This window comes from Tupaia chinensis, unplaced genomic scaffold, assembly GCF_000334495.1.
Source record: "Tupaia chinensis unplaced genomic scaffold, TupChi_1.0 Scaffold000252_1, whole genome shotgun sequence".
NCBI lineage: Eukaryota > Metazoa > Chordata > Mammalia > Scandentia > Tupaiidae > Tupaia > Tupaia belangeri.
Genome location: NW_006159732.1, coordinates 242,398 through 255,915, shown reverse-complemented (window position 1 = coordinate 255,915; position 13,518 = coordinate 242,398). Strand labels below are relative to the sequence as shown.

General features: G+C 51.8%; 1 protein-coding gene across 2 annotated transcripts in view; it reads left to right on the top strand.

The window, feature by feature from the left end:
* Window positions 1-12,122, top strand: part of MRPL14 (mitochondrial ribosomal protein L14) — a 17,202-nt gene extending 5,080 nt beyond the window's left edge. For both annotated transcript variants that reach the window (XM_027772085.1, XM_006149048.1), the window contains exons 2-3: window positions 9,384-9,474; window positions 11,613-12,122. In XM_027772085.1, the coding sequence (XP_027627886.1) occupies window positions 9,404-9,474; window positions 11,613-11,979 (438 nt within the window). In that variant the 5' untranslated portion in view covers window positions 9,384-9,403 and the 3' untranslated portion in view covers window positions 11,980-12,122. The remainder of the gene's footprint in view (window positions 1-9,383; window positions 9,475-11,612) is intronic.
* Window positions 12,123-13,518: the final 1,396 nt, after the last annotated feature.

Below are 13,518 nucleotides of genomic sequence, written 5' to 3'. Positions count from 1 at the left end.
TTTCACTGTAGGGCGCGTGCGCTCGCCAGACAGACAGAGAGAGACATAGAGACAGAAAGCGAGAAATCACCCCCTAGGGGGGATGGTCACGCCTCAATCCCTTCTCCTCCATTCTCCTCTCGGGACCTTGGGCACGCACGCACACGCACCCGGCGTGAGTTTTAAGCCACCGGGTCCGGCCGTGATTGCACACCTGTGAGGGAGGGCCCGGATGGGAGCAGAGCTAGATAAAAATCTACACGTTGAAAAACCAGCCTGAATAACTGAGAATTGTCAGCTATACCTATGACTCACTGCTCTAAATACCTTCATAACAAGGCTGGCATAAGTTAAACAAGTACAGAACAAGAACCCTGGACCTGTTTCTTCTTTTGTGAATCAAGCAGAAATGCGTACCCTCCACCGTCTCCCCCCCCACCACCATAGTTGTGGACGAAACAGCCCATCATGCTGTTGAGAGAGGCATTGCCTATTGATAGTGATGCTGGGAAAACTCACAGCTCGGTAGGTGAGTCAGAAACGGCTTCATCTAGAACCACCTTCCTTGGGCCTGGGCTGTGCTGGATATAGCGCAGCCGTTGACTGAAAATGAAGACAGCCGTTTATTTTCTGAGTTTTTAAAGACGACATGGCACCCTTGAGAAAGTTGTTCTCGCCCCGTGCGTGGTGTTTGAGAAGTTGCTTCGTGGTGGAAGCAGCATCTTCTCGGTGTGGATATTGTGCAGGGTGTCATAGAGACAGCCTTGGGATCGGGTCTGGACTTTGGCAGCTTCTAACCTTGGACAAGTCCGCGAGTCTCATAGTACTTCTGACTTCATTTCTCCCTCTGCAAAATGGCCCTTAGTCTTTTGAGCCTATGGCACTGTTTGACATCCTTAGCAGGTGGGCCTCGTGCAGACGGTTGCTCTTCCTCGTTTGTCTTAGTTTTGCACTGGGTCCTGCCCTCAGGACAGGGCACAGGGTCCTGAGAGTTACTGACTCCTAAGAGCTGCCAGGCCTTTGCTTTCCCCACTTTGACTGAGGACCTGTGTAGCCTACACTAGTGAGAACTGCCCTTGGTGTGGCTGGGCTCCACCTCTGATGTTCCCGCGTTTCTCTTCCCGCCCTGTTGTTACGGACATTTGTGATTGTGGGGGACTTTGTTTTCTTTATTTTCCATAGAATTCATTCTCCTTGAAAGACCTTTAAAATGTAGTAACATACAGAGATGTGCAATGATTGAATGTAAATAAGAAATCATAACTTTTTAAAAAAAAAAAGGCGAGGAAAAAAACGTATGGAACTCCATTGATGGAAACAGTGTATAATTATGTACAGGTATATACTAAGTATATTTTGCTGGCCCTCAAAACTGGGTTTTGAGATTTCCGTGGCGTTTAAGAAGTGTAGGCTCTTCTTTTTTTTTTTTCTGGAGAGGTTTTTGCTGTAGTGCGCGTGCGCTTGCCAGACAGACAAAGACAGAGAGACAGAAAGCGAGAAATCACCCCCCGGGGGGATGGCCACGCCATAATCCCTTCTCTTCCATTCTCCTCTCGGGATCTTGGGCACGCACGTATACGCGCCCAGCGTGAGTTTAAGCCACCAGGTCCGGGTCTTGAGCCGCGGTCAACTATGTGGGAGTTCAGCGACATAGCCATTACGCTAACTGCTGGTCCCAAGAAGTATAGGCTCTTCTGTCTGCCTTTTCAACTCAGACTGTGTACTAAAAGTAAAACGAGCTGTCGGGGCCTCCAGGCTCCCCCAGGTCACTGGACACCTGGAGAAAGGGCACAAGAAAACCCACCAGCCCACGGCACGGAGCCCCCCAGAGCTGGCAGTGTACTGCATGTCCGCTCTGCACTGAGCAGGTAGGCCCTCGGTCATAGCTGTGTGCCAAGCACTGTTCCGGGTGCAGCACAGAGCCGGGCAGGTGTCCTCCTTCCTGGAACATTTATTCCAGTGGGCCCCGTGGGCAATGCCAGGCGAGCAGCTCACCCGTGTCTCTGAAACTCACAGCCTCCCCTTGCCTCAACTAAGGGACATTTTAAAGTTAAGCCGAGGTGGCTTATACTGAGCGGTTCCTTCTTCCTTTCTCTCCCTCTTTCCCCTCTCTTTCCCCTCTTTAAGAGGGAGGCGACTGATACTCTGACACAGGAGGGTAATACCAGTGCTGACCAGGAAGTGGCTCGAAAAGCCTTCCTCTGGCACTGGAGTTTTCCAGATAGCTGGCCCCTAGCTGGGAGTGTTGTAAAGACGGAAATGTCATTGAGGTTAGTCTCCGGTGCAAACAGGAGACTCAGAATAACGTGGCTTGTGGAACAGAGCGTTATATTTAGATGGGATGTGAGCTGGATCAGGGCCCAAGTCCATGGGATGAATTAGGCTACGAAATAACACCAAGGTCCCCCAGAGTTGCTTTGCAGTAAGTTGGTCACTCCATTACTCTCCCTGGCCCAAAGCAGTTATTAGTGGTGGGATGAGGTGTTTCCTCAGTGGGCGGTGCAGGCCCTGGGCCCCAACGCAGTTCGGGTGGTGGGGCTATTCCCCCTTGGCCGGCACAGTGGTTCTGGGGCTTATTTGCCTGGCGTCCTGGTTCCTGGTTCCTGGTTCCTGAGGTACTGGTAAGCTTTCATGTCTGGATTTCCCTCGGGGTGGAGCCCAGGGGAGGGAGTTACTCTGTCTTCTGGGGACTCCTTCATTTGTTTTATTCAGCAAATATTACGGCACTCCTACTGCTGGTCAGGACCAGCTGGAGTGGAAGCAGAGGGACAACAGGTCATTATTTTTAATTTGCCAGAGGGCTCCCATCCTTACCAGAGAGAGCTGGGGGGTAGGGGAGCCAGAAAGCACCTCATGAGGCTCAGCCACTGCCATCCCTTCTCCATTTCTTCTTTGGGGATTTTTGGACACGAATGCACACATGCCTGGCATGTTTTTCAAGCAGCTGGGTCCGAGGCTCGAAACACAAGGTTGGGCCATGTGAGATCCAGCCGCCTTAACCACCAGGCCGTGGCTGCTCCGACAAATGACGAGGACGAGTTGAGAGATCAGGGACGTACATTTGGCGAGCGTGTACCTGATTCTCTCGTGTTCTCAAGGCCACGGGGATGTTTACGGCTGCCCATTTGCTGTCTTGGTCCCTTGGGGCTGGAGGTCAATATCAGATCCACTAAGGAGCTAATAGAAACCATTGACTCGGTCCTTGTGGAATAGAAGTGCTCTTTGGAGGTGTGACGGCAGCACGCCGTGTCTGAGGACAGTGCAGGTTGCCCTCCCCACCTGAGTCTGCGGTTCGCGGCCCCCCACGGTGAGTCCAGATGCTGTGCTGTTGGGAGCACTGTGGTTTTTTGTTTTTTGTTTTTTTTTTTGGAGAGGTTTTTGCTATAGGGCACATGCACTCGCCAGACAGAGAGAGACAGAGACAGAAAGCGAGAAATCACCCCCCAGAGGGGATGGCCATGCCGCAATCCCTTCTCCTCCATTCTTCTCTCGGGATCTTGGGCGCACACGCACAAGCGCCCAGCGTGAGTTTAAGCCACCGGGTCCGGGACTCGAAGCATGGTCGACTACGTGGGAGTCCAGTGACATAGCTGTTACGCTAACTGCTGGTCCCAGGAGCGCTGTGTTTTCTGAGCGTGGGGTAGGGAGTGGCAGGATGCGTTGTCACCCAGGTCTCAGAAGATATCCAGGACACGCCGGGTCTGGCCAGTACACGCCGGGTCTGGCCAGTACACGTCTGCTCAGGGAGAGTTCGCTGCCCTGGGACACACAGACATCCCTGCTGTGCAGGAGGGTCGTCGACGCAGAGTCTCACACAAGGCTTCCTGGAGGAGATGCTGGGTCAGATTGGAGTGGCAGAGCTGGATGGATGGAGGTTGTGGGGGTGGCTTGGGAGCAAGGCGTGGAGAGGAAGCCTGGGTTTGGTTTGAGCACTGACAGTCCTTCGGAACCCAGGGAGGGGCCGAGTAGTGGGGTTTGTTATGATGGCTGAGGCCTTTGGAAAGTTCTGGGAAGTCCCTGACACTTGTGCAGTTCCTGGGCGAATGTGACTGTTCTCGGGGAAGCAGGGCAGTTTCAGGAGGGGCAGGCCTGTGAGTGGGCCGGTTACCGTGGAGGGCCCCGTGGGGTGGCTGAGTGTGAGCAGGCAGGTCACCGTGGAGGGCCCTGCGGAGGAGCTGAGTGTGAACGGGCAGGTCACCATGGAGGGCCCCGTGGGGTGGCTGAGTGTGAGCGGGCAGGTCACTGTGGAGGGCCCCGCGGGGGGGCGGATTGAGTGGGCAGGTCACCGTGGAGGGCCCCACGGGGTGGCTGAGTGTGAGCGGGCAGGTCACCGTGGAGGGCCCCACGGGGTGGCTGAGTGAGCGGGCAGGTCACTGTGGAGGGCCCCATGGAGGAGCTGAGTGTGAGCGGACAGGTCACTGTGGAGGGCCCCGCGGGGTGGCTGAGTGTAGTGTGCCGGTTACTGTTGAGGGCTCTGGAGGAGCTGAGGAGCCTCTTTTCTCCCAGGCAGTGAGGCCAAGGCCGCACCAGCTCCAGACAGGAAAGCTCTTAGCTGGGACTGGAGGCAACAGCAGTGTGGACCAGGACTGCTCTTAGAGCTCTGTTTTTTTTTTTTTTTTTTTTTTTGGAGAGGTTTTTGCTATAGGGCACGTGCACTTGCCAGACAGACAGAGACCGAGAGACAAAAAGCGAGAAATCACCCCCCGGAGGGGATGGCCACGCCGCAGTCCCTTCTCCTCCGTTCTCCTCTCGAGATCTTATGCACGCACACGCGTCCAGGTCCGGGATGCAAACTGCATTCGACTACGTGGGAGTCCAGCGACATAGCCATTACTCTAACTGCTGGTCCCTTTTTTTTTTTTTTTTGATGTCGTTGCTATTGTTGTTTAGTGGGTGAGCAATTTTTATTTATTGCTGAGTATGGAGTTTTTTGGTTTTTTAAAAATAATTAATTGTTTAATTTTGTTTATCATCATCATTATTTTTTAACTTGCTACAGGGCACACATGATCACAGGGAGAGAGAAAGAGAGAGAGAGAGAGGGAAAGTGAGAAATCAACCCACCAGGACCAGGACTCAAACAATGGTCAGCCATGTGAAAGTCTGGTATCCTAACCACCGTGCCACCTGCTGGCTCCTGAATTTTTTTTTTTTTTTTTTGCCTCAGGTGTGCACTTATGTGAGAGGGGAAGGGAGAAAGGAAGTGAGAAAGCACCCCCAGTGAGGATACAACAGCCTCTCCTCCGTTCTCCTCTCAGGACTTTGGGCAGGCATGCACATGCGCCCAGTATGTTTTTCAAGCTGCTGGGTTTGGGACTCAAACCGTGCAGTGGACGCCACGGCTGGCTGGCCCCAAGTATGGAGTTCTTTTGCTGTACACTAGATTGTCTCCACAATGTAAACTGGATTACAGCTGAGTAGTTTTCACCGGTGTTTGCATTTCAGTTGACTCATTAGGCACACGTTAGTGTGGAGTAAAGTGTGTGGTGATGTCAGTGTTTTTGGTGGAGCCAGCATGATTTAATGGTTGGAAAATATTAATATTTAGGGCCAGCAGGCGATGTGGTGGTTAAGGGCGCTGGACCCCTACGTGGCTGAATGTGGTTCAAATCCTGGATCGCGTGGCTTGCTTTCTCATTTTGTGTGTGTCTCTCTCTCTCTCACTCTCATTCTCACTCTCTCACTCTGTCCTTCTCTGGTCAGATTGAAATAAGTACATAAATAAAGTGAAAATAATTTTTAAAAAGAGAAAATAATTCATATTTAAGTATGAGTTACCATGTTTATACTCTGTTGAGTAAGAGCATGGGTTCAGGAAGCCAACTGTGGTTCAAATTTTAGCCTTGTCACTTCTAGCTGTGTGACCTTGAGCGAATTAGTTAACCTCTCTGGGCCTCATTTCTTCTGTATGACAAGGCTAATAATAGTACCCACTTTAAAGAGTTTTTGTGAGGCTTAAATGAGATGGTTATGTAAATCTCTTAGTCAAGGACCTGATACCTGTACCCGCTCCATAAAAATGTTCATAAAGAAAGAAAGCAGAAAGACCAGGTGACCCTCAAAGCTGCTTGACACCCAGAGCTCCCCTGTGTGAAGTGAGCTTCATGCTGCCTCACGAGGCTGCTGAGAACACTGGGAATGGCCTTGAACCAAAACTGGGTCCACTTCTGATTCTGGTTCTGCCCTTGACTGGTTGTGGGGCCCCCACTGGGGTCACTGTACCTCAGTTTCCTAGTACGGGAAGTGTACTGTGAGTGACGAGGGTGAAGGCAGCCGTGCTGGGGCACGCAGGCCCTATTGCTGCTCCTCGGCTTGGCCCCCAACTCCACACAGCCACCTCTGAGCAGGCCTGGTGTGTCCCGGGGCTGCAGAAGGAAGCTGGAGCTCAGCGGTGCTGCTTGTCCCGTCACCCTGCTAGGTAGAGGAAAGCTGGCCTCATCTGGTAGTCTGTGAGTGTCGGTTTTATGCATTAGCTGCTTTTGCATCAAATTTTCTTTTTTTTTTTTTTTGGAGAGGTTTTTGCCATAGGGCACGTGCGCTCGCCAGAAAGACAGAGAGAGACAGAGAGATAGAAAGCAAGAAATCACCCCCCAGTGGGGATGGCCACGCTGCAATCCTTTCTCCTCCATTCTCCTCTTGGGATCTTGGGCACGCACGTACATGCACCCAGCATGAGTTTAAGCCGCCGGGTCCGGGACTTGAACTGCAGTCGACTACATGGGAGTCCAGCGACATAGCCATTACGCTAACTGCTGGTCCCTGCATCTAATTTTCTGATCATAGGTTTTGACCATTGCTCTACAGGTTATCTTTAAGGAAAATGCTTAGGAGTCAGTTTGAGGTTGAAACTAGAGTTAATAAACATTTATGGAGTATCTAGGTATTCCTGGGGAAGTAAATAGTGGATTTCCTTCCACCCTTTTAAATAAAACCTTATCTGAGGTGCTTTGAACTTGCGCAAGGCAGAGCTGTGTGTAAATACTGCAGTGTAGAGGCTTTTCTCAGCAAAGCTCTCGAACGAGGCCCTCTGCGGCCAAATACTTGGGTGACGAGCAGGCAGTCTTCCCGCGGGAATCCCCAGCTGCCCCGGCTTTCTTTTCTTTTTTAGATTGTTTGCTGGAGTGCGTGCCCGTACCCTTGGCTGGAGAGAGACAGAGGCAGAGACAGGAGGAAAGTGAGAAATCACACACCAGAGGAGAGGGCCGTTCCACAGTCCCTCCTCTATTCTTCTCTTGGGACTCTGGGCACGCACACACACACATGCCTGTGTTTTCAGGCCACCAGTCTGGAACCGCAAAGTTGGCCATGTGGGATCCAGCACCTCAACCACCATGCTACCTGCAGGCCCCTGCCCCCAGGCTTCTTTTTTTCTTTTTTTTTTAAAGAGAGATTTTTTTTGCACCCGCAGGTGGCGTGAAGGTTAAGGCATCTGGATTCCCACATGGCTGACTGCGGTTCGAGTCCTGGACAATGTTTAAAAAAAAAAAAATAAAGGAGATTTTTTTTGCTATAGGACACATGTGTTCGTCAGAGAGGGAGAAATCCCCCCCAGGGGGATGGCCATGCTGCAATCCCTTCTCCATTCTCTTCTTGGGATCTTGGGCACCCATGCACATATGTGTGACTTGAGTTTTAAGTCACCAGGTCCAGGACTCAAATGGCTGTCATAACCATTACACTATCTGCTGGCCCCTGCCCCAGGCTTCTTAAGAAAACAGTGTTCAGGTGTGGCAGGCAACTTCATGTTTGTTAGTGCTTGGGAGCAACAAGGTTGAGGTTCTGTGAACTGGAGTCTTGGGCTGCTGTTCGCTGTTCACCTCCACCTCGATTTTGCACCGCAGCTCTCAGCTGTAGTGTGGTGTAGGTGCTGTTTCCATGTGGTGTAGGTACAGTGCTGTTTGGGAGACTGACCCGAATTCAGACTTTGGTCAGTGACTTGGCAAAGGTAGCCTTGGCTCTACTTTGCTGGCCTTGAGCTAGACAGATGTTCTTATTTATGTTTTAAAATTATTGTATGTTTATTTCCTCAGAGGGCAAAAGAGAGAGATGGGAAAGGAGGAGGGAGGGAGGGGACAGGCGCTCTGGACAGGGTCCCCATGGCAGCACTCCCTGCAGCCAGGACACAGGCACGCCTGCATGCTCAGGGGGACCTGGGTGGCAGACCGGCATGTTCCTGTGAGACTGCCGAGTGTCCTGCAGCAGCACTCCACCGCCACATGTGGGCCTTGCTCTTACATGTAAGGGAGGGTGATGTACTGACAGATAACTTAGGCAGCTACTTAGATAATCTTTTTTATTTTTTAAGCTTTTATTAATTTAATTTTATTTTTTGGAGAGGTTTTTACTATAGGGTGCGTGTACTTGCCAGAAAGACAGAGAAATAGACAGAAAGCGAGAAATCACCCCCTGGGGTATGACCACGCCGTAATCCCTTCTTCATTCTCCTCGCGGGATCTTGGGCACGCATGCACACACGCCTGGTATGAGTTTAAGCCATCGGGTCTGGGACTCGAATCACGGTTAGCTACATGGGAGTCCAGTGACATAGCCATTATGCCAATTGCTGGTCCCTAAGCTTTTTATCTTTTAACTTTGCCAGAGGGTACGTGTGCTCACCAGAGAAACAAAGCACCCTCCATGGGGTGTGGTCGTGTTGCAGTTCCTTCTCCATTTCCATTCTAGGGATTTTGTGATCACACATACATGCACATGTCACATTTTGTTTGAGCTGCCGGGGCTGGGACTTGAACCAGTCAGCCATGTAGGGTCCAGCTCCCTTAACTCCTAGGCCATAGAGTTGCCCCCTCCTCCTTTTAAGTTTTTATCTATGTTTCTTCTGAAGAGAGAGGGCACCCCAACATGGCTTTACTCCACACCCAGTCCTAGCCAGCCTGGGCCATGTGTGCACCCGGGTGTATGGGGTGGCCTCAGGAAGCAAATCTTGCGACCATCCCACCGCTGCACCATCCATACCCACCCGTGCGGCCTGTCCTGCTTCAGAGCGTCAGAGTGCTGGTTTCAGAAGGCACCAGTGTCTGCGGGGCGTTCAGGGGCAGTCTCCCCCAGGGGAGGACTTGGGAGCAGTCGCTCGCTGGGTGTGTGCAGAGCCGCGCTTTCCTCCTGCTGGTAGGAAGGACCTCGTGTTGATAAAGGTGTTCTATACTGTCTTACTGTAGCAAGAACTGGGTTGTGGCCCGTCCAGCCCCAGACCCGAGTTAGCACGTGAATCAGCAAAGTCAGAGCTGGAGCTCCATCTAGTCTGTGTGTCTTTCAACCGCCGAGAATTCTATTTATTGACTGATGCTCTTGTGCTAGAAGCGCCATCTCCCACACAAGTCCCCAAAGAAAACCGGCTCTGAGTAAGGACTCTGACTTGGAAATCAATCTCCCCTCCTCTCCTGCAGGCTTTGCTATCTTGGGACCCATGGCTTTTTCTCCTGGGCTCCGGGGCTCCTTCAGCCATGCACGCAGAGCACTGAGCCAGCGCTGTTTCAGGTAACTTTTCCCATCACGTTCTTAAACTTGTGATCTTCCCCCTGGGGCAAGGATAGAAGCAAAGACTCAGGAAGGTGGGCACAGGGTCAGGAATAGCTAAAGGGATCAGGCTGAGGAGTTTGTCAGGGCAGGGGGCAGGTAAGGAGGGGATGCTGCTGTCAGGTGGGTTAGGGAGTGACTTAGGAAGCTACTACTTTTTGGTGCTTGCAAGTCTCTCATTGTGAATCTGACATCTCAGCCCTTCTCTTCTCATACACTAAAACTTCTTTTAAGAACGGGATATGTACTTTTAAATCACAAAATTAATACATGCTTATTAATAAACCCTTGAGCAAGGTGGAAGTGTGGCGCCTCCCCTCCTTTAGATGCTGAGCCAGGCCAGAGTGCACTGGAGGCCTGCCCTGTGCTTGTTGGGCCCAATCTCACCCCACTGTGCCTGGGGTTAGTTACACAGAGATGAGAGAGGACTGCTTCCTGCCCTGAAAAGAGTTCTCGCAGCCGGCCACAGGAGCAAACTTGCAAAGAGATAGCTCTAAGAAAATGTGACAAGTACAGGTGTACAAGTCTGCTGAGTGCTCTGGAAAGCCTGAGACAGGAGCCGCTAATGGAGGAGGAAGCAGGGAGAGGAGAGGCAGCCTTCCTGGAAGGGAGGTGGGGGCAGACCTTGCCAAGACCCCCAGGGACGACCGAGAGGCAGGTGTGTTTGGGGAGCTCTCTAAGTTCCCTCCACCAGGGCAGTGGGGACGTGAGAGTGGTAGGTGTGTGACCGCAGAGGCAGGTCCAAGGCCGTGTTGCCGATGGTATAGATGGTGGGCACCACGGGCAGTTCCAGGCAGGGAGAGTGCATCAGTTTTACCTCCTGAAGAGAGCTCACTGTTGCAGAGTGCGGTGCAGAGAGGAGAGTGAGCCGCTGCAGGGGCTGTCAGTAGGGGTGGAGGTACCTGGGACTTGGTGGGGAGAGAGGTGTGGCTCAGGAGGTGGGGTTTCTGGAGGTGCTGTGCAGGCAGGAAGTGCGGGACCTATGGAGTTAGTGTTTCTGTAGGATTTCTTAGTCCTGGTAGTGGAAACCAAGGGGTAAGATATCAGAGAGAGGTGGACCTGGAGACAGCGCTTACCGGTGGGAGTGATAAAACGGCCTGCAGTCGGCACCCAGAATGGCAGAAGAGGTCCTGGGAGTCCCTGGAGAATGCTAGCACTTAGAGTACTGGCATCAGGAAACTAGAAACCCTCCTGCAATCACATTGCTTAATGGTACCTTCTCTGCCTTGAATAGGTCCTCTTTAAAGAGAATTCTTTCCCACGTAGTCGACCACGGTTCGCTTCCCGGACCCAGTGGCTTAAAACTCGCACCGGGCACGTGTGTGTGCATGCTCAAGATCCCGAGAGGAGAATGGAGGAGAAGGGATTGCGGCGTGGCCAGCCCCCCTGGGGGGGGCACGTGTGTGTGCATGCTCAAGATCCCGAGAGGAGAATGGAGGAGAAGGGATTGCGGCGTGGCCATCCCCCCTGGGGGGTGATTTCTCGCTTTCTGTCTCTCTGTCTCTCTCTGTCTGTCTGGCGAGCGCACGGGCCCTCTAGCAAAAACCTCTCAAAAAAAAAAGAAAGAATTCTTTCCTGGTGGGGGTAAATGTATTAAAAGCTCGTTACTTTGTCTGACTTATAGTTTCTGCTACATACTATCTCAGGACTCCCTTAGCTAACCTCACTTCCCAGCAACACATAGATGGGGAAATCTGGGACTAAATGTATTCTGGGAAAGCAGGTTTTGCAGGCTAGGCAGTGGGTGAGGCCTGGCCCACAGGGACTCCCGTAAGTCTAAGTCCTCGGAGTCCTTTCAGAAAGCAAAGACCTGAAGCGAAAGCTGCTGTGAAGTTTGCTGTAGCAAACTGGGTTCTCTTTATAACCCACCCAGTGGAGAGCAGGGCCTGGCAGCCGAAGCTCTTGATTATAAGGAAACTGTTTGGGGTGGAGCGGAGTCTTCACAGGCCCCACAGCTGCCGTGGCCCTGGCCGTACTCTGCCTGTGGGTGTGTGTGTTGCTCACGTGCACTCCTACCCCAGCCTTGCCCTGGCAGAGGCTGTGCACTCTGACCAGGAGAGGTACAAATCACAGCTGTTTTTTCTCCTCTTTTCCACCAGCATCACTGGGAGCCTCAGTGCAATTCAGAAGATGACGCGGGTGCGTGTGGTGGACAACAGTGCCCTGGGAAACACCCCGTATCACCGCCCTCCTCGGTGTATCCACGTCTATACCAAGAATGGGGTGGGCAAGGTGGGCGACCAGATCCTACTGGCCATCAAGGGACAGAAGAAAAGGGCACTCATTGTGGGGCACTGTATGCCCGGTCCCCCGATGACCCCCAGGTTTGACTCCAACAACGTGATCCTCATTGAGGACAATGGAAACCCTGTGGGGACCCGAATTAAGACACCCATCCCCACCAGCCTGCGTCGGAAGGAAGGCGAGTATTCCAAGGTGCTGGCCATCGCGCAGAACTTCGTGTGAGTGGCACCCAGGCCTCTTGGCACAGGGGCTGTGAATGGAGCCGTTCCAAGGAGGCGTCTTTGCTGAGTAGGTGCTGGGGCTACATGGCTGCTCCCTTCGCCCTGGGTAACAGCGTCCTGTGAGGGAATAAACGTTTCCACGTATGTTTTCTTCTGGAGTTTTCTGGGCCGTGGGTGCAGGTGAATTACACTGAAGCTGTTAAAAGGTGGCCACCCTTTGGGACCAGCTGTTGGCGTAATGGCTATGTCACTGGACTCCCATGTAGCAAACCGCTATGAAAGTCCTGGACCCGGTGGCTTAAACTCACGCTGGGCGTGTGTGCGTGCGTACCCAAGATCCCGAGAGGAGGATTGAGAAGGGATTGCTGCTTGTCCATCTTCCCTGGGGGGTGATTTCTCAGTTTCTGCCTCTCTGTCTCTCTCTGCCTTTCTGGCGAGCACACGTGTCCTATAGCAAACTCCCCCCCACCCCCCAAAAAAAAGGTGTCCACCCTAATCTGGCCACATGAGTTGGTACTCCTTGCATGGAGTAGCCATGGTGCCAAAATCTGGGCCTGTGTTTTCTGGAGTGGGCCCTAGAATATGAGTTTCCCCAGGATTATCAGACTCTAGGAAATGGGTACCAGCCAAGTGTCCATTTATACATGTATTGTGGAGTTTATTACTTTCTCTTTTATTTATTTATTTATTATCATCATTCTTCAATTTTGGCAAGAGAGACACAGACAGAGAGAAAGGGAAAGTGAGAAAGCAAGCCACCAGGTCTGGGACTCGAACCATGGTCTGTTATGTGGGAGTTTAGTGCCTTAATCACCACGCCACCCATTGTCCCTTATGGAGTTTATTACATTCTAACCAAAAGATTTTTGTTTTTGTTGTCCCATCCCAAACATCCTCTTCCCATGTGGAGGGCTTGAGATATTAAATAGTTAGAAAGATCCCTGGGTTGGCATGGAATAAGAGCAGAGGGGTTTATCTAATCTAATGGAACATTTCCATCAGGCTGCAATAAAACAGAAAGTAAGTCTTTTTTTTTTTCCTTCTGTTTTTGTACTTGCAGTAAGAAAGAGAAAGGGAAAGTGAGAAAGCACCCTTGGAGGGGTGACTACACCACAGTTCCTTCTCCATTCTCCTTCTAGGGTTTTGGGCATAAACGCACACACCTGGCCTGTTTCTCAAGTCACTGGACCTGGGACTTGAACCACATGGTAGGCTATGTGGGAGCCAGCTGCCTCAACCACCACGCCGTCTGGCTGGCCCAGTAATCTTTTCTTTACACTGGAATTTCTACACGAACACTCCTCTGTGGACTGGAGAAATTGGCAAGTCCTTATATTTTGCACCTGATGGAATGTCGGGTCTGTCCGGGTGACTCAATGGCCGCTCATCTTCATTCATTCTTCGGCCTGTCGGGGGCATGTCGGAGCACCCTTGTTCCTTTAGTGGAATCTCCTATGCTCATTTATAAATTTATTCATTTAAAACACCTTGGCACTTACTCATTAACTATCTCGGTGACCTCTGAGAGTTACAGTAGTGT